At 54.0% G+C, this 20,735-nt stretch overlaps 2 protein-coding genes across 10 annotated transcripts in view; one reads left to right on the top strand and one right to left on the bottom strand.

The window, feature by feature from the left end:
• DEXI (Dexi homolog) lies at positions 1-12,712 on the bottom strand. The gene is made up of 2 exons (XM_059153923.1): positions 11,770-12,712; positions 1-667 (listed from the first exon to the last, which is right to left on the bottom strand). Exon 1 carries the CDS (start codon positions 12,200-12,202, stop codon positions 11,915-11,917), a length of 288 nt encoding a protein of 95 aa, XP_059009906.1. The 5' UTR covers positions 12,203-12,712; the 3' UTR covers positions 1-667; positions 11,770-11,914.
• A 2,329-nt stretch (positions 12,713-15,041) lies between these two features.
• CLEC16A (C-type lectin domain containing 16A) overlaps positions 15,042-20,735 on the top strand; it is a 203,171-nt gene continuing 197,477 nt past the window's right edge. For 5 of the 9 annotated variants that reach the window (XR_009349328.1, XR_009349329.1, XM_059155105.1 and 2 more), the window contains exon 1: positions 15,043-15,323. Coding sequence is in view for 7 of the 9 variants with exons in the window: in XM_059155105.1 (XP_059011088.1) it covers positions 15,244-15,323 (80 nt within the window). In the remaining 2 variants the exon portion in view is untranslated. Of the gene's footprint in view, positions 15,324-20,735 lie in introns of all 9 variants that reach the window. The other 4 variants (XM_059155103.1, XM_059155102.1, XM_059155101.1 and 1 more) reach the window with 2 other exon arrangements.

Here is a 20,735-nt window from a genome sequence, read left to right as displayed (position 1 = left end):
TGGAGTTGCATACATGTTTTAATTGAAAGAAGTCAGCCTCCTAAGTATTGCTTTTACAGGTTTATCAACATCAGGTATGCATACCACTCACATTTTCAAAAAATATTTCTGGCCGGAGGGCCAACGCGGCATTCCCCCGGCGTGATGTCTCAGTTCGGGCAACTTGATGAAGAAGCAGCAACTTGAAATGAATAAGTCACACCCGGGCCTCTGCCTCTGTCACCGTCTGTGGCTTCTTTTCCTTCCGACTTACTCCCTGAAGTAGTCATTGCGTCTAAGACCAGCCTGGGGCCCAAACCGGCTGGGTTGCGGGCTCCGCGGGCTTCAGAAGGAGCTGGGAGTGGCTTCCGTGTGTGTCCGCGCTTTGAAGTATTCTCTAGGAAGATGAAGTGGGAGAAGCAGGTGCAGTCGGGGGTGAGGAGCGGCGAGGCGGGCTCTGGCTGGGTTCTTGTAAACATCCATCGCGACTGTGAAAGGTCATAAGCCAAGGCAAGGCCGTGTGTGCGACGCTGCGGGCGGGGGAGGTCTTCGGACGCCCTTGACTTTCCCCTCGGGCAGGGGCAAAGGCCTTCTGGGCTTCCGCTCTCAGTTTCAATCTCTCCGCCCCACCCTCCTGGGTCTGGACGGAAACCTCTCTGTTGGCACGGAGCTTTTGGGGGAAGCAGGCCTAAGCAAGAAGGGAAAAGGGGTGTTACCAGCACAGAAGCACCATCCCACTGTCACCCTATAGGGTGGCCTCAGCCTTCCTCCCTCCCATCAGAAACCCCAGACAGACGCAGGCTGGGCGTGTTGTCCTACAACTTTTATTAACTCTTTATAATGAATTTGGTGGATTTCTAAGGACCCTGGACTGGACAGCCAGTGCAACTGCATTTGGGAGAGGAAGGAGGGTCCATTCCTTGGAGGGAGGAGACGCATCCTGGTACCCGAGGAGGGAGGGCTTGCTCAGGGGTCAGGCAGGGTCTGCTGGCTGACCTGAGCCACAGGGCAGCTGAGCAAGCTCGGGGCAGTGGGCAGGGCTTGGCAACACCTCCCAGCTTGCCCGGAAAATGCTTCGCAGGCTGTGGCCTCAGCCAAGCCATTCAGCAGCCCTGCTGCGCTGGTCCTTCCGGGACATGGCATCGTCCACACTGCCACGTTTCCCGGGCCCTTCACTTTCTGTGTCTAGCTGGGTGCCAGAGGCTCTGCAGTATCTTAAACTCCCAGGCCTAGCCACCTGCCCTAGCTCTTTGCCCCTCCATGGCCAACTCCGATTACACGTTCTGCAAACGTCATCGTGCACCAATTAAAACTTATGTGTCAGATATGCAACATGCGCTATCATTCACGGGCCTTTGGGGCAGAACAGTTCTCCGGGGCGGGAGGCCATTCTGGGCACTGCAAGACTGGGAGCAGCATCCCTGGTCCCCGACCACTAATGCCAATGGCGTTCCGGGGCACGGTGACAATGAAAAATGTACCCTCGCCCCACTTCCAAGGGGCACATTGAGGGGGCAGAACAGCTTCTGTTGAGAACTGCTCATCTCCCCAAGGTTCAGAGAAGCCAAGTGACAGGCACAGCTGGTGCTGGAATGGTGACAATGGTAGAAACTGTTACTATCAGGTAGCCACCACCCCCTGCCCCAGTCCTCACCCCCATGAGGGCACGCTGATCGGGCGGCTTCCACCTGTGGGGGACCTGCCTCCAAAGCCCACCTGGCTCCCGGGCTGAAGTGCAGGCAGAGCCCATGTCTCCCCAGAGCTGACTTCCAGCCAATGACGACCAGGAAGGTCAGCACCCCATCAGCTGCACCCCACAGCTGACTCCCCACCTGTCCCGGCCCCTGGAGATCCGGATCAGGACTGAGCTCAGGGCTGCAGGGACCTACTGGATGACAGAACCCTTTCCTGTCTGTCTCACTGACCCACTCCCTCCTGGTAGTTCCTGGGATCACCTCCCCAATAAATGACTTGCATTTGAACCTTTGTCCCAGGGTCTGCTCCTGGGAGAGCAGACCTGAGAGGCAGCGTTACACACACCAAGTCATTCTGCCCTCCTAAAACTCCTGGAATGACATACTATTAGGATTTTCATCTTACAAAGACATGAAGGCTCAGACACGGTAAGACGGGGCGAGATTTTCAGCACTACCTAATTTCATCCTTCCTGCGTGCCAGGCCTAAGCTGGGTGCTGGGGACCCCGCGATACATGCAGCCAAGCTTTTGAGACACAACCTGGTGGGCATTCGCAGCCCAAGGTAAGACACCCGACAGGGAGGAGCACAGGGGCGGAGGGAGCTCAGAGTGCGGGAAGACTGCATGAAGCTGGCAGGCTGGCAAAGAGGGCACAGCAGGCCCTAGTTTGGTACAGGGTGGGGGAAGGGAGCAAGACGGCAGGCCACGGTGGACACACAGCTGGAGAGAGGAGGAAGGACCAACTCAGCCAAGTGTCTTGTGCTACCTGCCGGATTCACCTGCTTGAGGCCAGCTGGGAACACCCCCTCCCACTGCGGAGACCTTCCCTCACTTCCACTGATGACACGGGCCAAGTCCTTGGGTCCTGGGCCAGAGCACTGGTGAGCTATGCCCTTTAGAAAGGCATCCATGACTTCCCCTTGCATCCCACTAGGAATCTACCTTCTGCTAATCGTCCGCTCCAAAGAACCCCTGGGGATCCCTGTGGGGGTTAGTGCTGGTACCCCTGAAAGCAGGGCTCACTCCAGACATCTCCAAGGCAGCGGTTCATACTTAAGCCCATTTCAGACTTGTGCAGACTGGGCGGGCATCAGAGAGGACAGAATCACCCCCAGCAGGGGGACCCACTCCTTACCCAGTCTTGGTGTCTGCCACCAGCACAAGCCGTCAGTCTGGCTGGAACGCGTTTCCGACACGCGCCAATCCCCGTCTGGCCAGGCCCAGGGCCCCACAGGCGCCGGCTCCAGCTGGCCCTGCTACCGCTGTCTCTTCTATGCCATCCGCGGGGTCACCTATTTATGGTGAGGCCAGCCTTCCACTTCTTTTTTTTTTTTTTTTTTTTTAAGATTTTATTTATTTATTTGACAGAGAGAAATCACAAGTAGGCAGAGAGGCAGGCAGAGAGAGAGGAGGAAGCAGGCTCCCCGCTGAGCAGAGAGCCTGATGCGGGACTCGATCCCAGGACCCTGAGATCATGACCTGAGCCGAAGGCAGCGGCTTAACCCACTGAGCCAAAGCGCCCGGACAGGGTGGGGATCTTCCCTGAGTCATACAAGCAAGGGGAAGACAGCCCTGGTTTCTGCGTCTTTGGCTGGAGGATGTCCTGAGACCACTCACCTGTGCTGCCCACTCTGGCTGTTCATCACTCCCGTTGCTCCTTAACTTGCAAGTCTGGCTCACAGCAACCCCTGCTCCCCACCCCACCAGGAGAATCCTGAGAATCTCAGAAACAGGCGGAATTTCCAAGCACTCTACGCTCGCCTTGTACTATCTGCTTTTACTCCTGTCCTAGCTCATGTATACCTCAGAACCCCGGGGGCGGGATGGGGGTGGGGTGGCAGGCTCATCATTGGGAACTTCAGATGGGGCTCAGAGAGGCTTCAGTCATTGTTGAAGGCCACACAGCTTGCAAAGGGCAGAGGCGGGATTTGAACCTCTGTGGTCTGATCTTAGGTTCATCTCTTTCCGTGCAGGCATCAAAAGCCTCGGGCTGAAAGCTTGCAGAATCCAAGGTTGGGTTCTCCAACCTTCTAACACCTTTAGAGCATGACTTACAATTCATCAGCCATTGGCTTTATTTCCCCCCACCCCCTTCCTCTTTCTTTGGGAAACTGTAACCTTTCATTCCAGGCTATTCCTGAGAGCTGGACAGGGGGAGTGGCCGGCTGACTCATTTCTGTCATTAAGAATGACAGCTGGGGCCCTCGATCCATTTTAAGAAGCAAAGTCTCAGCTCACTGCCTCTGGGGAGAGGCTGCCTCGTTTGGGATTGGCCCTTGTGTCTTAGGGGTTCTAGGGGCTGATGCTCTGGACAGGCGTCTTCCCACGGTCCTCCTCAGGGGCAGTCAGGGCAAGGCCTATCTGTGGGAATTCCGGTGCTGCCCCTTCTTAGCTGTGTGACCTCAGGCAAATGACCTCTCTGGGCCTACTTTCTTCATCCGAAAGAGGAGAACAGTGCCCACCTCATTAGGCTGTTGGGAGGACACGAAATCACGTCACGGGAGTGCCTACAATACACAAGGCATCAGTCCGCAGTGGCCCCTCGCCTCCTCCCAACCTGTTCCAGCCAGCGACCGTACCAGGCAGGGGGACTCCTCGGCGCTCGGGGCCTTCAGAAAACAGGAGCCCTGTTGCCCTCCAAAGACCTCGTGTGCTGGAAACCCATTGCTCGTTCTTCTTTCCCATCCACCAACCGACCAATGCAAGTGGCTAAAGACAGATGTCACCCAGAGCCAAATGGCCCCATGTGCCCACTGTTGTCTCAGTGATGGGCCGTGTGGCAGAAGGACCTCTGCCTCGGCCAGTCTGAGAGGTCACGGCCGGAGGGGGATGGGAAAGGAGCTGATGCCCGGCTACCTGGGTCCCTGATAGAAGTCAGTGTTCTGGAGAAACGAGGATTGGTTTCTCCAACCAGGATTCTGCTTTACATGTCAGCTGCTGACATGTACCAGCTACGGGTTTCGTGAAGATTCTCGGTCCAGAACGTGTCTCCAGCTGGTCGGGGCCTCAGACTTAGTGAGGCCCTTCTTAAAGATTTTGTTTATTTATTTGACAGACAGAGATCACAAGTAGGCAGAGAGGCAGGCAGAGAGAGAGAGAGGAGGAAGCAGACTCCCTGCTGAGCAGAGAGCCCGATGCGGGGCTCGATCCCAGGACCCTGGGATCATGACCTGAGCTGAAGGCAGAGGCTTAACCCACTGAGCCACCCAGGCATCCTAGTGAGGCCCTTCTGAAGGGCAGTGATTGCCCATGAGTCCTGCCACGTCTAAGAAATACCCAGATGATGGTTTATTCATTATTTTAAATCAAGGCACCTTTTTTTTTTTTTTTAACTCCAAATTTTTAAAAGGGACCTTTATGTCACTATCATGCATAAAAAACAGAATCATCTGGGGTGTCTGGGTGGCTCCGTCGGTTAAGCGTCTGCCTTTGGCTCAGGTCATGATCCCAGGGTCCTGGGATCGAGTTCCGCATCGGGCTCCCTGCTTGCTTCTCCCTCTCCCTCTGCCCCTCCCCTCAGCTCATGATTGCTCTCTCTCAAATAAATAAAATCTTAAAAGACAACAGAATCATTGGTCATAAAGAGAAGGGAACGCTAAAAACAAGTATGATGAAAATGGAACCATTAGCTCTAGCCGGATACCCCTGGCCTGCAAAACTGAGCCTGGGCCTGGTTTCTCTGGTCAGAAGGGGAAGTAGCAGGTGCCCAGGAGCGACAGAGCATCAACAGTCTGTTTTAGCAGCCTCCCCTGTGGCGGAGGACCTCACTCCAGGAAGCCCTTGGAGCGGGGCTAGGAGGCCCAATGGGCCACGTCATAGCTGGGTATCTGGGGTGAGTCACTGAACGTCCCCAAGCCTCAGTTTCCCTCCCTGTGTAATGGAGCTAAGGAGCCCTGCCCCACCTGCCTCATGGGTGGCGTGTAGGGGAAGCTAGGAGATGTGGGAGAGGCACTTATTTTTAACCACCTAGCCAACCCCCCCACCCCAGGAAGGAATCCCAGGAATGAAGCCTTCCCTTTCTGGGGGAGGGAGGGTGTGGAGCTAGAGCTCACTCCCCAGGCTGGGGGCAGGGGATGGCAACTGTGAGGGCCCCAGATCACCGGACTCACCGGGTACTAGTTATAGCCCTGGGCTGCTTCTAAAAGCAGAGCTGAGAGGCACCTGGGTGGCTCAGTGGGTTAAGCCACTGCCTTTGGCTCAGGTCATGATCTCAGGGTCTTGGGATCGAGTCCCGCATCGGACTCTCTGCTCAGCAGGGAGCCTGCTTCCCTTCCTCTCTCTCTGCCTGCCTCTCTGCCTACTTGTGATCTCTCTCTGTCAAATAAATAAATAAAATCTTAAAAAAATAATAAAATAAAAGCAGAGCTGAGGTCCGAGATCCCATCCAGATCCCCCTTTGTCTTAAAGGCAGAGAGAGACACATCCTCCTTGGAAATGGGTCCCCAAGAGGAGGAGGCCAGCATCGGAGGAAAGGGGAGGCTTCTGGGGCTGAGTCCCCTCTGGGTCTGACACACCGTCAGACAGTGTCGTTTGTTAACGGCCACACGCCATTCTTTTTAAAAACAAATTCACATAAAAAAGTAGATTTTTGAAAAACAAAGTACTAAAACTAATGGATTTAATCGTAACTCCAAGTTATAAAGGGAGAAATAGTCACCTTTATAGCGGAGAGACCTGGCAGACACCACCTTAGCCAAACCATCCAAGTTCACATCACCAGCAGTGGGACAGACAGACGTCATGCGTCTCCCAGACGCCCTGCACTCCCTTCTCTGCCCTGCACTCCCTTCTCCGTGGGGTTCCTGCCAACAGTGCATCATCTGAGCCTAATCTCCAGAGTAAACATCAGATAAACCCAAACAGAGAGATAGTCCACCAGATGCCAGATTTGAACTCCTCCAAAACTTCAAGGTCATGAAAGATAACAATGAGATTGACGGCAGCTCAGGAGATAATTAAGGCAGAGGGTGATCTGGGTGGTGGGATCCGGGACCTCAACACTGCCCTTTTATTGTGAAAGGTGGCTTATTGGGACAACTGGTGAGATCTGCAGACGTCACAGATTAGGGTGGTTTGGGCTTGCATCAGTGTTAAAATTTGCTGATCTTGACCATTGTGCTATGGTTATGGAAACGAATGTCCTCCATCTAAGAAGCTATGCAGGGAAATATCTGGGAGTAAAGGAATGCAATGTCTGCAATCATTTTCAAATGGTTCAGAAAAACAAGCTATACATCGGTGTGTACGTACACACGCACGTACACGGCACGAGCACACACTGCCTACGTGCGCAGATATGGAAAAATGTCAATCCGTACAACTGGGGACCCTGGGTGAAGGGTGGGGGGACTTCTTTGCACTCTTCTTGCAACGTTTGTATACTTGTGAAGTTATTTCAAAATAGTTTTATTTAAGAAACTCAGCAAAAAGGAGTGAGCTCTGTGCAGCAGGCCTAGAAGAGCCGTGAGCAGTATTCTGAGATGGGATTTGGGGCCCCTTCCCGGAGGCCCCCTGTGGCTGGGTAAGCCCGGCACTAGGTTGGGGAGGGGGTCTCTGCTATCTCAGTCAGCTTTGCTTCCCTGGCCCCTCACTTCTCCTTTCTGGGCCTCGGCTTCTTTATTTGTGCAATGCGGATAATGCTGTCTGTCCCTTTAACTGTGATCTTGATTTCCCACAAACAGGCTAAGCTTTCAGAAGTTCCGGGGGAAAGACAGCAGATAAATCAGGAATGCGAATGGCCAAGTCGAAAGGAGGCCTTCATTTTTTTTTTTTTTTTTTTTTTTTTTGACACAAGGACTGTGAGGGTCCTTCTTGGATGAAACCTCCGGTTTGCATACCTTGGGGCCAAGGGAGCTGAACGGCTGGCATCCCTTGAGATCCCTAATGGGGCCTTCTCCTATCCACAGGGGCAGCCAGCACCCATGCGCCCTGTGCCCAGCAGGCTTCCAGGTGAGCCTTGCGTTAGGACAGAGCTAGAAAGTCAGCCAGGCCTGGGGTGCACCTGTCTCTCGTCTGGACCCCGGCTACGGGAGACCGCCTGACGTCCCCCAACTACCCTGACTGCTCTTCTTCCCCTCACTCCCCGCAGGAGCTCTACCAGCTGCCGGTGGGCTCTCCCAAGACTTCAATCCATGGCCCATGTCCCTGCAGAAGGTCTGGGTTTCTGAGTGGGGCAGTGACACGCCAGCCAGGGTATTCTGCTGCTGGCACAGGCTGCATTCTGGTACGGAGGGACCAGGGCAGCTGGATCAGAAACAGCAGCTGTGGCTCTGAGTCAGGACCGGGAAGCTGAGAGACCCTATAGTAAGCAGACTTGATGGGTCCGGTTACCCTAGCTCGGTATCTGAGCTACACCAGGCACCGCTGACGCAGGCGGCAACGTTCTGCAGGCTCTCGGTTTCCGGTGCACTCAGGCTCTCTCCCACAGCCCTCCCTCACTCTGTGCCAGGAGCAGGGACGGATCAATCCAGCTGCTCCGCCTCCGCATCGGAAGTGCTGGGATGTGAGGACGCTCCCTGGCTCCCAGGCCAGCCGCAGTGGCCCTCCTGGGAAGTGGCCTTCCCTCCTAGGAAGAGGGAGCTCCTGATTCCCCACTTCCTGCCCCCCAGGCAATGATTAAAACTCTAGGAGAACTGCAGGGCCGACAGGGCTCCAGAGCTGGTGGCCTTTGGAGACCACAGGCAGTGGGAAAGGTGCCCCGGGGGGTCCTGGGTCGAGAGGGCAGAGCGGTAGTCTTTCCCAGCCGTCCACACCTGAACCCGCCCAGCACTCAGGCAGGCAGTCCTCTTTGGCTCATCCGGGGATCTAAGTGTTCACTCGTGAGTGCACGTGCAGTTTTATATACTTGCAAGGACCCGAGTGTACACACTTTCCATTGTATCTGACTGTTTATGCCAGCAGTGGTATATTACTATATCACTTACTGTACATAGGAAGGTCTGCGAGCTTTATATGTATCTCACTCAATCTTCTCAATGAGGAACATGTCATTATCCCCATTTGGGGGAAGAGAACAGTGACACAGGGAGATATGGAACAAGCCCAAGGTCACAGCTGAGATTGGGATTTGAACCAGGTTCTTGCTTATGATCCCAACCCCAGTATCACCTCCTTTGGTAAGTGCTCAACAAACGTTGGGTGGACGGTACTGTGCGGGCACACACCAAGAGAAAAAAAGAGAGAGGGGGGGAAGTGAGTACACCCTGAGATCCACCTCAGTCCCCACGACCAAGCATGCCCCATACCCTCAGCCAGTGCCTCCATGACCTTCTGGTGTGTAACATGAGAATATGTCCACATGAGACCAAGCCAGAAATAATGAGATCTGACTACTGAGGTTCCTTCGCTTCCAGAAAGGGGCCCGGAGCTGAGGTACAGTCAGACCCTTTTTGGAGCTCTCCCAAAGGCTTTGCCTGCTGCTGGCCACCCTTCCCCTCCCCCAGCCTGGGCCTCTCTGGTTCTGGGACCACCCTGGCTTGGCTTTTGGATTGGGGGAGAAGGAATGCTGTGCGTGGCTTCCCCACTTCTTCAGGCTTGAGTGCTGTCCCCAGCCCGTGGCCTCCCTACCTCCCAGCTCGGGACCAGGCCCTCTGACAGCTTTGCAAGGGTGTCCCAGCTTTGCAAGGAAGGGTGTCCCTGAGACATACTGCCTGGCGTTTCTGTGCAAACAGCCTCTGCTGCAAAGTTTGTCGGAGCATTTGGGCTTCAGTTTTTGGTTCAGAGTCTGCCAATGTTTTCATTTGGAAGGGGAAGTGTTTCTGTTGATGTGGTGAAGAGATAAAATAAGACACCGACATACACTGTCTGAAAGTCAAACGCTTGGCTTGGAGGCAGGGATTCATTTTGGGATCTGCAAGGCCTAGCACAGGGCCTGGTAGAACAGCACGCAGAAGCGAAGTTTGCTGAACAGCTGACTGAGTAATACGCAAAGGGCCTAGAACAGGGCATGGGCGATGATCAATACTCAGTCCAGGTTTTGAATGGATTCCTCAGGTTCTGCCTTCAAAAGGTCTTCTCAGTCTGTGTTTCTCCATCTTTAGCAACCTTGCCCTATCCAGGCACCCGTTACCTCCAGCCTGAGCAACTGAATAGTTCCTAACTGGCTTCTCCGCTTCCATGCTTGTCCCAACAGCCGATTCTACCCACAATGGCCAAAGTCGGCTTTACAAATTGTGAATTGAAATTGTGTCACCTCCTGCTTCCCACTGCTCATGGCCATGGCCTTCTATGTCCTTTATGGTCTGCCCCACCCGCCCCACAGACCGCTTCCTGGGCTGCTCTTAGCCACACACTGGCCTCTTCTTGGTTGCTGCAAAAACCAACTCTCCCACCTCACAGCTTTGGCTCTAGATTCCCTCTGCCTCGACTGGTTTTCCCCAGATCTTAGATCTTCAGTCTGGCTCCTGCAACCAATTTAGGGCTCAGCGAACTGTGTCATCTCAAGGGACCTTCTCTGGCCCTCCTCCCCCTTTCTAAAGCAGCCCATCTCTATTCTTCTGCTTCGCTCATTCAACAGACATTTATTGAGTGTCTACTAGATGCCAGGCACTGCCCATGTCCTCGTGGCTCACAAAAGATCTCATCACCTTCTTTGGGAATTTGGTTGTCGTTTCTCACCAAGTGCCAGGAGGTCACACCTAAGTCTCTCTTGTTCACTGTGTTTATCTACTGGGCATAATAGGTACTCCATAAATATTTGTTCAATCAAAGAATGGATTTATGGATGGATGGATGGATGGCAGGCAGACAGGCAGACAGGCAGGCAGGCAGAGAGGCAGGCAGGCAGACAGGCAGGCAGACAGGCAGGCAAGGAGACTGGGTAGGTATGCAGGGCAGCTGACCCACTCTCCATCTGGCACTTGGTTCTGGCTAAGGTCTCAGTGAGCTCAAATGAAGCTTTTATCAAAGAAATCTCACTGTCCACCTCTCAGGGGGAGCCCCCAGCCCTCAGCCTACCTCTAGCAGGTCCTGCCCCACCCTGCATTCCCTCTGACTATGGTCATTTTGGAAAGGGAAGGCCACAGAGGAGGGGCGTTAACTCAGCTTGCTTGGGGGAAGTGGCATTAGTGTCCGTCTTCTAGAAGGAGCCCTTGCCATCTCAATCCTCCCACTCAGGCCCTGTGCCTAGTGACACTGCACACTGTCCAGTGGAGGGGCTCAAAGAGTGCCTGCAAGTCCCATGAACCTCACCAGACCCAACAGCCTGCCTCTCTCTCTTTCTCTCATCTTGTTCAGCTGCCTCTCTTCCCAGCCCTGAGACTTCGGCCAAGTCCCTCTCCTTCCTGGACCTTCATTTCCCTCCCAGCAACACACAGGGTGGGGCAGAACACACAGCCGCCTGGTTGCAGCCTAGAACACCTCAGTGCAAAGATCCTGTGGTCCCTACTCCTGCTGGCCCAAGGGTTCCTTGAGGCCTCGCAAACACTGCAGGCAAAGCCAGCCCCCGCCTGCCTGGTCTGCGAAAGGAACCTGCAAAACTGGCAGTCCTTGCAGATGCAAGCTGCAGACCTGCCGAGCTGGGGCACTCTGAAACCCGACTCCCAAGAAGCAGCAAACCCAAGGCCAAAAGGAACTGCAGACTTTGCAGAAGGAGGTTTCTCCTCTCGCAGCTTCAGCCGGGGCCCTTACTCTTGAGTCTCTACCCCATCCCCTAGGGGCCACAGGACAAATGTGGTCACTGCCTGGCTTGCTACCTCTTCTGACACTCCAAGTCTTTATCCTTCCAGGACTATGGGAATCCCCAGCAAGCCAAGGTCACCACCAAGCCAGACTGAGGCAGAAGGGAGAAGCTGAGAGCTCTGCCTCAAAGGGACCTGGGTGCAAAGGCTTTTCTACAAGCTGTGGCAGTATGTACCGTACCATGGCTAACCCGAACACCCCTTGGGCTCTGCCTCTCTTCCCCTCTGCAACAACTGTCACCTTCATCAGGGGAAGCTTTCCAGCCCCAGCTAAGGGCCTGACAGGGGTCTGGCCATTCCTGGCATCTGAATGCACCTCCAGGAGCCTGGGGGAAGGGTGCGTGTCTGGTCTGCAGATGCCATCCTCTTCGCCAGCACCCCTAACCCACACTCATCTGGTGCAGAGAGGGCACTTACAGGTCTTGGAGGCCGGAGTCGGCCTCGTCCTGGGGATTCCATCCCTGGCCCGACGATGCCCCCAACCAGCGGCGGCATGATTTGGGCGGCTGGTCCAGGCCGAGGGGTGCGGGTCGTTGGGGGGAGGGGAGGACGGTAGCCAAGCCTACTCCAAGTAACCATCGAAGACATCGAGCTCAGATTCGGCATCGTAGAGGCCGGAGCCGGGATCGGAGAGCACGCCCAGGTCCACCAGCGCCTGGTCCATGTCCTCGGGCAGGAAAACGAGGCCCACGTTAAGGACAATGTACTCCATGAGGAAGGCGTAGTACAGGATCAGCACATTGACGAAAAACAGGCCCACGTAGAACATAGAGGGCAGCAGCGACGGCGGCACGTAGGGGACCAGGGGGCCCAGCGCGTCCAGGTGGGCCGCGACCCGGGCGCCGGGCATGCAGGGGGCGGCGAGGGCGGCGGCCCGGCGATCCCAGCGATCTCAGCCGCTGCGGCGCCCGGGCGGCCGGCAAGGGGGCAGCTCAGCCATCCAGGGGCGCCCCGGGGGCTCGACCCAGGCGGCGCTGGGCCCCGGCGGTTGCCCCGCCGGTCTGCGGCGGCCTCTGAGGACGCGCCCCGGCCCCTGAAACGTACCCGGCGGGGTCCAGGCACTCCCAGATGTGCCCACAGGGTCCTCTCGATCCTCCCGGCGGCCAGGCAAGACCCCCCCACACTTGAGGTGGCCGGGGACTGTCCGGCTCCTCCGATGCGCCTCGCTCGAGCTCACAGGCCCTCGCAGCGCCGGCGGGGACCCCACCGCGGCTCAGCGTCGAGGGCCAGTCCCGGCCGCGGTCTCTCCAGCCCCGCCCGGCAGTTCCTCGAGCCCCCTCCGCGCCCCCGCAGGCCCAGCGCCCATGGCTGCGGCCGCCGCGTCGCCCTCCTGGTCGCGTTCCGAGCACCGCCTCCGGAGCCGCCCCGCGTTCATTGGCCCGCCGCCCCTTGCCCGCGCTCATTGGCCCACTCGACTCCCGCGCTCATTGGCCCGAGCCGTCCGGGGGCGGTACCGCTTCGCTCCGCCCCTCGGGGGCGCTGGCCTCTGAGCTGCTTCCCCGGTTCCGGGCTCCGCCCAGGTCTCAAATCCAATTGGCTCTGGGCATCCCCCATGGAGTAGCGGGAGGGGAACGACACAGAACACAGTTCAAAACTAGACAGATCCTGAAGGTTAAGGTAGCAGAAGGGAACCCCCCCGCACCCCGCTCCAAGCCTCTTCAGCAGCCTTCTCTGAACTTGGACATGGCGTCACACCTCTTTGGAACTCAGTTTACCTGTCAAAAGGAGGCGGGGTAGGGGAGCGGTGAATTTACCGGTGAAAACCTAGGACTTTCCAAAGTGGCAATTTTCCATGGTGGGAAAGATTAATCAGGGCCTCCTTCGGCTCTCCAAATTCTGGGTGCCAGAAGGTCCTTAACAGGTGCATCGCGAGGAGGTGCATAACAGGGTTCAGGGACCCCCGAATAAAGAGATTCCCAGGCAAGTCAGACCTGTGGCAGTGGGGTTGCTTCCCGTTTTTGCTTTGTAAACCATGTTTGAAAGAGGACGTGGTTAAACATTGAAACAGCCAAGAATTACATAGAAAAGTGAGTCTCGCACTCGCTGATTCCCCTTTTCATGAGCAACTCTTGTATATCCTTCAGGAGACTGATCTTGCCCAAAGGGCCTTCCAGAACAGTTCCACAGATCGTCCTTATTTTTCAAGGATTTGATTTTTTCGAGTAATCTCTGCACCCAAAGCGGGGCTTAAACTCACAACTCCAACATCAAGTGTTGCATGCTCTGCTGACTGAGCCGGCCAGGAAAGACCTTTACATCTTGGGTCACACTGAGCTGGGTGTTTTACACACATCGCTTAATTGCAGCTAGACGTGGCTGTGTAGTGTGCTAGGCCTTTTTACAGATGAGGAGATCTGGGCCCAGAGAAAAGGGAAGGCCCCGGAAGGCAGAGGCTAAGTCTGTGTGTGTTTGGAGATCAGACCTGCCCTTTTTCCTCCATTACTGTCTCCTTGCCCATTTATTTTTTTTAATTTTTTATTATTTTTTAAAAATTTTATTTATTTATTTGACAGACAGAGATCACAAGAAGGCAGAGAGGCAGACAGAGATAGAGGAGGAAGCAGGCTCCCTGCGGAGCAGAGAGCCCGACGTGGGGCTCGATCCCAGGACTCTGGGATCATGACCTGAGCCGAAGGCAGAGGCTTTAACCCACTGAGCCACCCAGGCGCCCCTCCTTGCCCATTTAGATCAATTACAGCAAACCATTAATTCTCCAACTGCCTAAGGTGAAACAAACCTCCATTCTGTCAGTCATTCACATATGATGTGCCAAACTTTGTGCTAGGCACTGGGGGAAAACATGGGTCCTTAGCCCAACTCTGAGCACAGCTAATGAGACACAGTAGTCCTTAGATAACTCCGCGGTGCAGAAAGGAACGAATGAATGGTGAACAGGGCAGCCTTGCCTCCAGGGAGCTTCTCACTCCTCCTGCAGGACAGACATTTAGATACATCTTCCTGACTCATGTGGGGAGTTGGGTGTTTCTTTTCTTCTAATTCTAATTCTTCTCCTCAATGTGGTAGTTTTGGGAATTGCTTGGATTTGGGGTGAAGACTAGAGAAATCCTCTGAAAGCACAGGATGTTCAGTGTCGGTACACTGTTGCCCGAAGACCTTCCAAAATCTATTTTTTTAAGTTGAAGTGGAAAAAGAAGAGCTGTAAAGACCGTCAAGACCATTACCGATTTGGTACAGATTAGTTTAGGGGGGCATAAAATGTAGGTGCCAGGGTCTGAACCATGCACTTACTAGCTGCATGACCTTCGGAAAGTCAGCTCCTCTGTGATTCAGTTTCCCCGTGGGTAGTGTGAGGATGATAGTACCCACCTCATAGGCTGGTTGTTAGCCTTAAATATCAGTCTATGTAAAGCGCTCAGGACGGTGGCACATAGTAAAAGCCATGCAATAGCTATTCCGATTCTTGTCATACAACCTAAAGATCGTGAACACTGCGGTTACTTTTAAGCACCCAGCCTCACCGATTCCCTTCCCAGGGGTGCGCGCATAGGTTTCCCATTCCCGCCCACCGTCCGGGATACTGCGGGCTCTCCTCCTCCTCTCGCTCCGCCTCTTCTCCGAGGCCGCAGGCCCGCAGTTGCGCAATGCACGCCGGGCCTTGTAGTTCGTTTGCCGAGTCCCGTCGGCAGGGGCCTCGCGGGCGAACTGCACTTCCCAGCGTTCCTCGTGGCGGCGGCCGTAAAGCGCGGCGGTCGAACGGCCGGTTCCGGCTGAATGTCAGTGCGGAGCTGTGGGCCGGGGAGGAAGGTGGTTGGCGGTCCCTCTACCACCTCCGCCGCTGCCTCCTCCGCTTGTGCTGCCACTGCGGGCGCCCGGCCGCTCGGCCGCTCGGGCATGAGACCGTGAGGCGGGCAACGGGTCGGGGCCGCCGACATGTTTGGCCGCTCGCGGAGCTGGGTGGGCGGGGGCCATGGCAAGTCTTCCCGCAACATCCACTCCTTGGACCACCTCAAGTGAGTGTGCTGGGGGCTGAGGGGGGCAGGCCGCGGGGCTGGACTTGGGGATGGGGGCGAATAGCTCCGGGCCGGGGGCTCTGCGAGGTGTCAGAGCGAGGTGGAGGAAGGAGAGAGACGTCCGGGAGAGGCTGTACGATGGTTAAGAGCGAGGGCTCTGGAGTCAGCATGCCTGGGTTCGAACCCTGACACCATCGCTCCTCGCTGTGTGACCTTGGGCAAGTGGCTTAGCTTCTCAGAGTCTCAGTATCCCGTTTGTAAAGTAAGGGGATAGATTTCAGCTTACGGATGCCGGGGCAGCGGTGGGCACCAAGCTTCCGGGGGTGGTACTTCTTCGGCTGGGCAGTTTAGGGGTCAGAGGTCAGGTCGGGGTTCGAATCTAGGTGTGTGAATTTAGACCTCAGTTTCCTCAGTTGTAAAGTGGATATAGTGACAGCATCTACTCCCCATGATTGTTTGGAGGGTTGGTGAAGGGAATGCACATAATAAAACTGGAAGCATGTGCTAGTGCTCAATAAAGGGCAGCCGTTTAAAAAATTTTTTTCCCCTGGGAGAGTTTAAGGAGGGGACTATCAGAAATAGAGTTCTGGGGACGCCTGGGTGGCTCAGTTGGTTAAGCAGCTGCCTTCGGCTCAGGTCATGATCCCAGCGTCCTGGGATCGAGTCCCACATCGGGCTCCTTGCTCAGCGGGGAGCCTGCTTCTCCCTCTGCCTCTGCCTGCCATTCTGTCTGCCTGTGTTCGCTCTCTCCCCCTCTCTCTCTCTGATAAATAAATAAAATCTTTAAAAAAAAAAAAAAAAAAAAGAAATAGAGTTCTGGGGGAGGGCAGGTGGCTATCGTGGTCCTGGGAAGCGGGAGTGCACAGAAAGGCCTTGCAGTCAGACCTGCATTCAGATCCTTGTTCTACCGCTTCATGGCTGTGTGACCTTGGACAAATGACTCCTTGAGCCTCTGTTTCCTCATCTGCAAATGGGGTTGATGTACACTGTGCGAGAACTCAATAATGTCATGCATGGAAAGAGATAGATCCAGTGTCTCTTACACAGTAGGTGGCTAATGGTGGAAGCAGTGTTTATCAGCTAGGTAAGGCCTTTCCAGACCACCTTACCTAAAGTGCTTCCCCACTTCAATTCCTTTCTACCTGATCTTTTTCTGGATTTCATTCAATGCATATCTCCACTATCTGCATTTAGCCTGTTTGTTTTCACTCCTTTTCTATCTGCTCCTAAACTGGTACTTCCAGGAGAGCAGAAACTGATTTTTGCACTCACAGCTGCATTTCCAGCATCTAGCGCTGGGCCTGCACACAGTAGGAGTTCAGTGGGTACCAAAAGAGTAGGGGAAAAAAGTGAGTGAATTGGGAACAGATGCAGAGCGTGCTGACAGACCTAGGATTTTTGGGCGGGGGGTGATGGAAAAGAGACTTTTGTGGAGGAAATGACTGAAGGGAGGAAAATCTAGTGTGTGTGAGTGTGTGGCAGTTGGATGGGGAGTAGGCATTCCTTTGGTGGTAAGAAATAGGCTGGTTTCCAAAGGGAGCTCCCAAGATTACTAATGGGAAGGAAAAAAGATGGGGGTGGGGCAGGAGCAGTAGAAGGAAGACTGGGGCCCAGGGAAAGGATTGGTGGGAGGGAAATTAGATAGGGTTTCTCATTTGGCAAGGGGTCATGGCGTTGTGCCTTTCAGCTATGTCTTTTCTAGCACAGAGCAGGTGCTTCATAAATGTTGGTGGGTCTCAAAGAGCTGGAGGGGTAGGAGGGATCAGTATGTAGTGAGGAATGGTATTGGGGGGGTGATGAGAGAGGACACAGGGAGGAGGAGGCAGAGGACAGGATGGGGGTGTTTCAGGAGGTCAGGAATCTTAAATGGGAGGGCAGCCAGACTGGAAAGGGAGAGGCAGAAGGATTTCAGGAATTTAGAGAGTGGGTGGTTGTGGCTGAGAAGGGGAGGATGGTTGTTTAAAGGAGGCTAGGCCTCCTGCTAACGTCCAGGCACCTGCAGGCTTTCACCTATCCCTGCCTGCCTCCAGCCCTTGTAAAGTACTTTAATCATTATTGAATGCATTTTTTGGTGCCAGGTACTTACTGAGGACTTCGTGTGTGCTATTTCCTTTAGTCCTCACAAGTCTGTGAGTTATGGGAACTGTTATTGTTTTCCATTTTATAGGGGTGGAAACTAAGGTCCATAGAGGTTAAGTCACTTGCCACAAGGTGACAACAACTGAAGCGGTCAAAGCCAGGGTCTGACTTCAGTGCTCGTACCCACTGCACTGTCTTTCTGAATGAAACTGCCTCCTAAGTCAGTTTGGGAAGACTTTCAACTTGGTTGAGTCTCTCTGGCCGATGGGACATCTTTACCCACCAGCCAGCCAGGGAGTGGTAAAGGTCCTCAGATTTCTTTGAAGTATCTGGGAACTGCCCTGGCTCATTGTTTAGGTTAAAAGGCCATTGGGTGCTTTTGGAAACCCGAGCTGCCTGTGTTGGAGCTGCCTGTCCTGGATCAGGCGGATCAGCTTTAATCCATATTACAGTCTAAGGAACCTAGCAATTTGCAGACGGCTGTGGGGCTTAGAAGATCCCAAAATGACTTGGAAAAGATGCCATAAACACCTAGTGCTCACCCCAGCGCTTGTGATGTTCTTCATTTGGCTCTGATGGTTAGCATCTTGGGTCTTGGGTACAGAACAGCTCATTCCCTGAGGGAGTTCACAGGCTGGTGCAGGAGACAGCCATAAAGCCAGTGACTGTACAGCGTGACAAGTGCTGGGATCGGTGTAGGTTCAGGATTCTGTAGGAACCCTTGGAAGCCTTCTGGGGGAGGCAATGCCAGAGCAGAGGCTTTGAGCGCAGAGCATCATGTGGGTCTGCAGGAAGTGGGAGGGGCCCCTGGGGTTTGTGGAGTATTGAGATGGGGCTGGTGGTTGTGGGAAGTTAAGGCTGGAGGTAGAATGTAGCTTGGGCTTCATCTGACATGAAGGGTGACCAACCATCCCGGCGTGCCTGGGACAGAGAGATTTCCCAGGACGTGGGACTTTCAGTGCTAAAACTGGGAAAGTCCTGGTCACCCTAATAGATTCTTAGCTTGACCTAGGGCACTGTGAGTGGAGAGGAAAGAATAAATAAAAGAATTTAGAGTTGAAAAAAAAAGGTGTTTTTTTTTTTTTTTTGACATGCAAAGCATCTAAGAACCCTCCCCGTTTTAAAAATAGACCTTATTTTTAAGAACAGTTTGAGATTTAAAGAAAAATGGAGAAGATAGTACAGAGAGCGGGAATTGCTTTCGATCCACATTATTCTTCCTAACATTCTCAGCTTTCAAACTGGAAAGGAACCTTTGTGTTAGACAGGGTTGTACTTTTGCTAAATAATGGGAAACTACGTGCCTGTGGTCCTTGTGTGCTGAATCGAGTCAGGGATTCAGTGGAGACAGACTGAGATGGTGAGAGGTTATTGGCTACATGTCAGCGGTGGTTTATTGCCCAGACTAGTGGCAAGGCCGTGACATTGACTAACCAACGCCCACCAGCAAGCAGAACCTTTACTGATGGAGTTGTGTGATTGCTTCTGAAAGATCACCTTTCGCAGGAACTGCTAGTCCACAGACCGGTAGAATCACCTTTGTGTGTGGGTCAAGATTCTTGGTTGCAAGTGGCTGAAACCTGGCTGGAATTGCTTTCTGCCCCACATGGAATGATTGGCTCCTGTCCCTAAGCAGTCTGTCCTAGCTAAGCCATGGCCAAGTCCAGGTGTTCAGACAGAGGGGTCAGCACCTGTCTCTTTGCAGTCCTTGTCTCCGCTTTCTTCTGTGTTGGTGTCATTCTCAGCAGACTCCAGGCTTCTATCAAATCAGTCTAGCAATCCGTGGGGGAAAAGGTAGCTTCCTTTCTAAATATTGTCCAGGAGTGAGTACAGTTGGACCAACCTGGGATCTCTTGCCCGACCCTGAGCTAGTCACCGTGGCCAGGGGCATGGCGGGCTCTCATTGACCCTTGCCTGGAACCAGGGTGGCATCAGTTCCTCCCAAGCTAGTGAACAGGGAATGAAATAAAGAGGTGGTTTCCCCTGGGAAAATCCGGGTTTCTTACCCAAAGAGAAGGGGAATGTGTATCTCGCAGGCAGATGCTCTCCTTTTTCCACTTTAATCAACTTTGGCCTAAGATAACCCTGATTATTATTTTTTAAAAATATTTTATTTATTTATTAATAAATAGCACAGAGAGATAGATCACAAGTAGGCAGAGAGGCAGGCAGAGATGGGGGAAGCAGCCTCCCCGCTGAGCAGAGAGCCCGATGTGGGGCTCGATCCAGGACCCCAAGATCATGACCTGAGCCATAGGCAGAACCTTAACCCACTGAGCCACCTAGGCGTCCCAACACTGATTATTATTATTTTTTTATTTTTTTAGATTTTATTTATTAATTTGATAGAGAGAAATCACAAGTAGACGGAGAGGCAGCCAGAGAGAGAGAGAGAGAGGGAAGCAGGCTCCCTGCTGTGCAGAACCCGATGCGGGACTCGATCCCAGGACCCTGAGATCATGACCTGAGCCGAAGGCAGCGGCTTAGCCCACTGAGCCACCCAGGCGCCCCAACACTGATTATTTTTAAGGGTATAGTATTGCCAAATTGATTTTTGGGGGGATATCATATTCACCATATCACTTATAATGAGTCTGAGGCACCCATTATGTCAAGTCCAAGTTCTTCCAGGCCTTCTGAGTACTCTAGACTCTGTTGTCATCCACCTAGTTTTAGAGCACAGGTCAGGACCCTCTAATGCAGGCTAGGGAGTCAGGAGCATCCTTGTCAGGCAGACACCCATTTAAAGGGAGGTCTAAAGGATGAGAGGTGTGCCAGACTTAGGGGGGTGGTTGAAAGGGAGGATCCTGTAGGCAGAGGAAGCTGTGATTGAGAGGCCTGAAGGAGAGAGAGGCTCAGGTCGTTCAGTGAGGGGGTGCATGTTGGGGGAAGGGAAAGTGTCGACCCCAGAGCAGATTGGTGAGGCAGGAGACGTCACAGACACCTCTCCTTAAACACATTAAGGAATTTGGACATCAGGCTGGAAATAGTGGGCAGCCATTGAAGGTGTTTTCTTGTTTTTTTTTTTAACCGGAGTGCTGTGGTCCAGCCGAAGTTTGGAGGGTGGGTTAGGGGAGGGCCCGGCAGGAGGTGGACATCCAGTTGGACTGCTGCCACCTTCTGGGAAGTGAAGGTGGCCGCCCTCCCTAATCCAGGGGTTCGCATTGGTGGTTCAGTGGTAGAATTCTCGCCTGCCTATCCAGGGGTTCACCAAGATGGGTCTTCTGTCTCCCTCTCCGTGACACATACCTCACACGCCCATCTCCCTGCATCATTTCTCTCTCCACTTGAGCTGCCCTCCTCTTGCTGCCCATCCAAATGCCCACTGTATCA

Source organism: Mustela lutreola, chromosome 17, assembly GCF_030435805.1.
Source record: "Mustela lutreola isolate mMusLut2 chromosome 17, mMusLut2.pri, whole genome shotgun sequence".
Lineage (NCBI taxonomy): Eukaryota > Metazoa > Chordata > Mammalia > Carnivora > Mustelidae > Mustela > Mustela lutreola.
The sequence above is the reverse complement of the archived record's forward strand: the minus strand, read 5'-3'. Positions and strand labels throughout refer to the sequence as shown.

Bases quoted from the DNA above. Each gene is read 5' to 3' on its own strand.
- DEXI (XM_059153923.1), bottom strand. From the start codon at position 12,202: ATGCCCGGCGCCCGGGTCGCGGCCCACCTGGACGCGCTGGGCCCCCTG.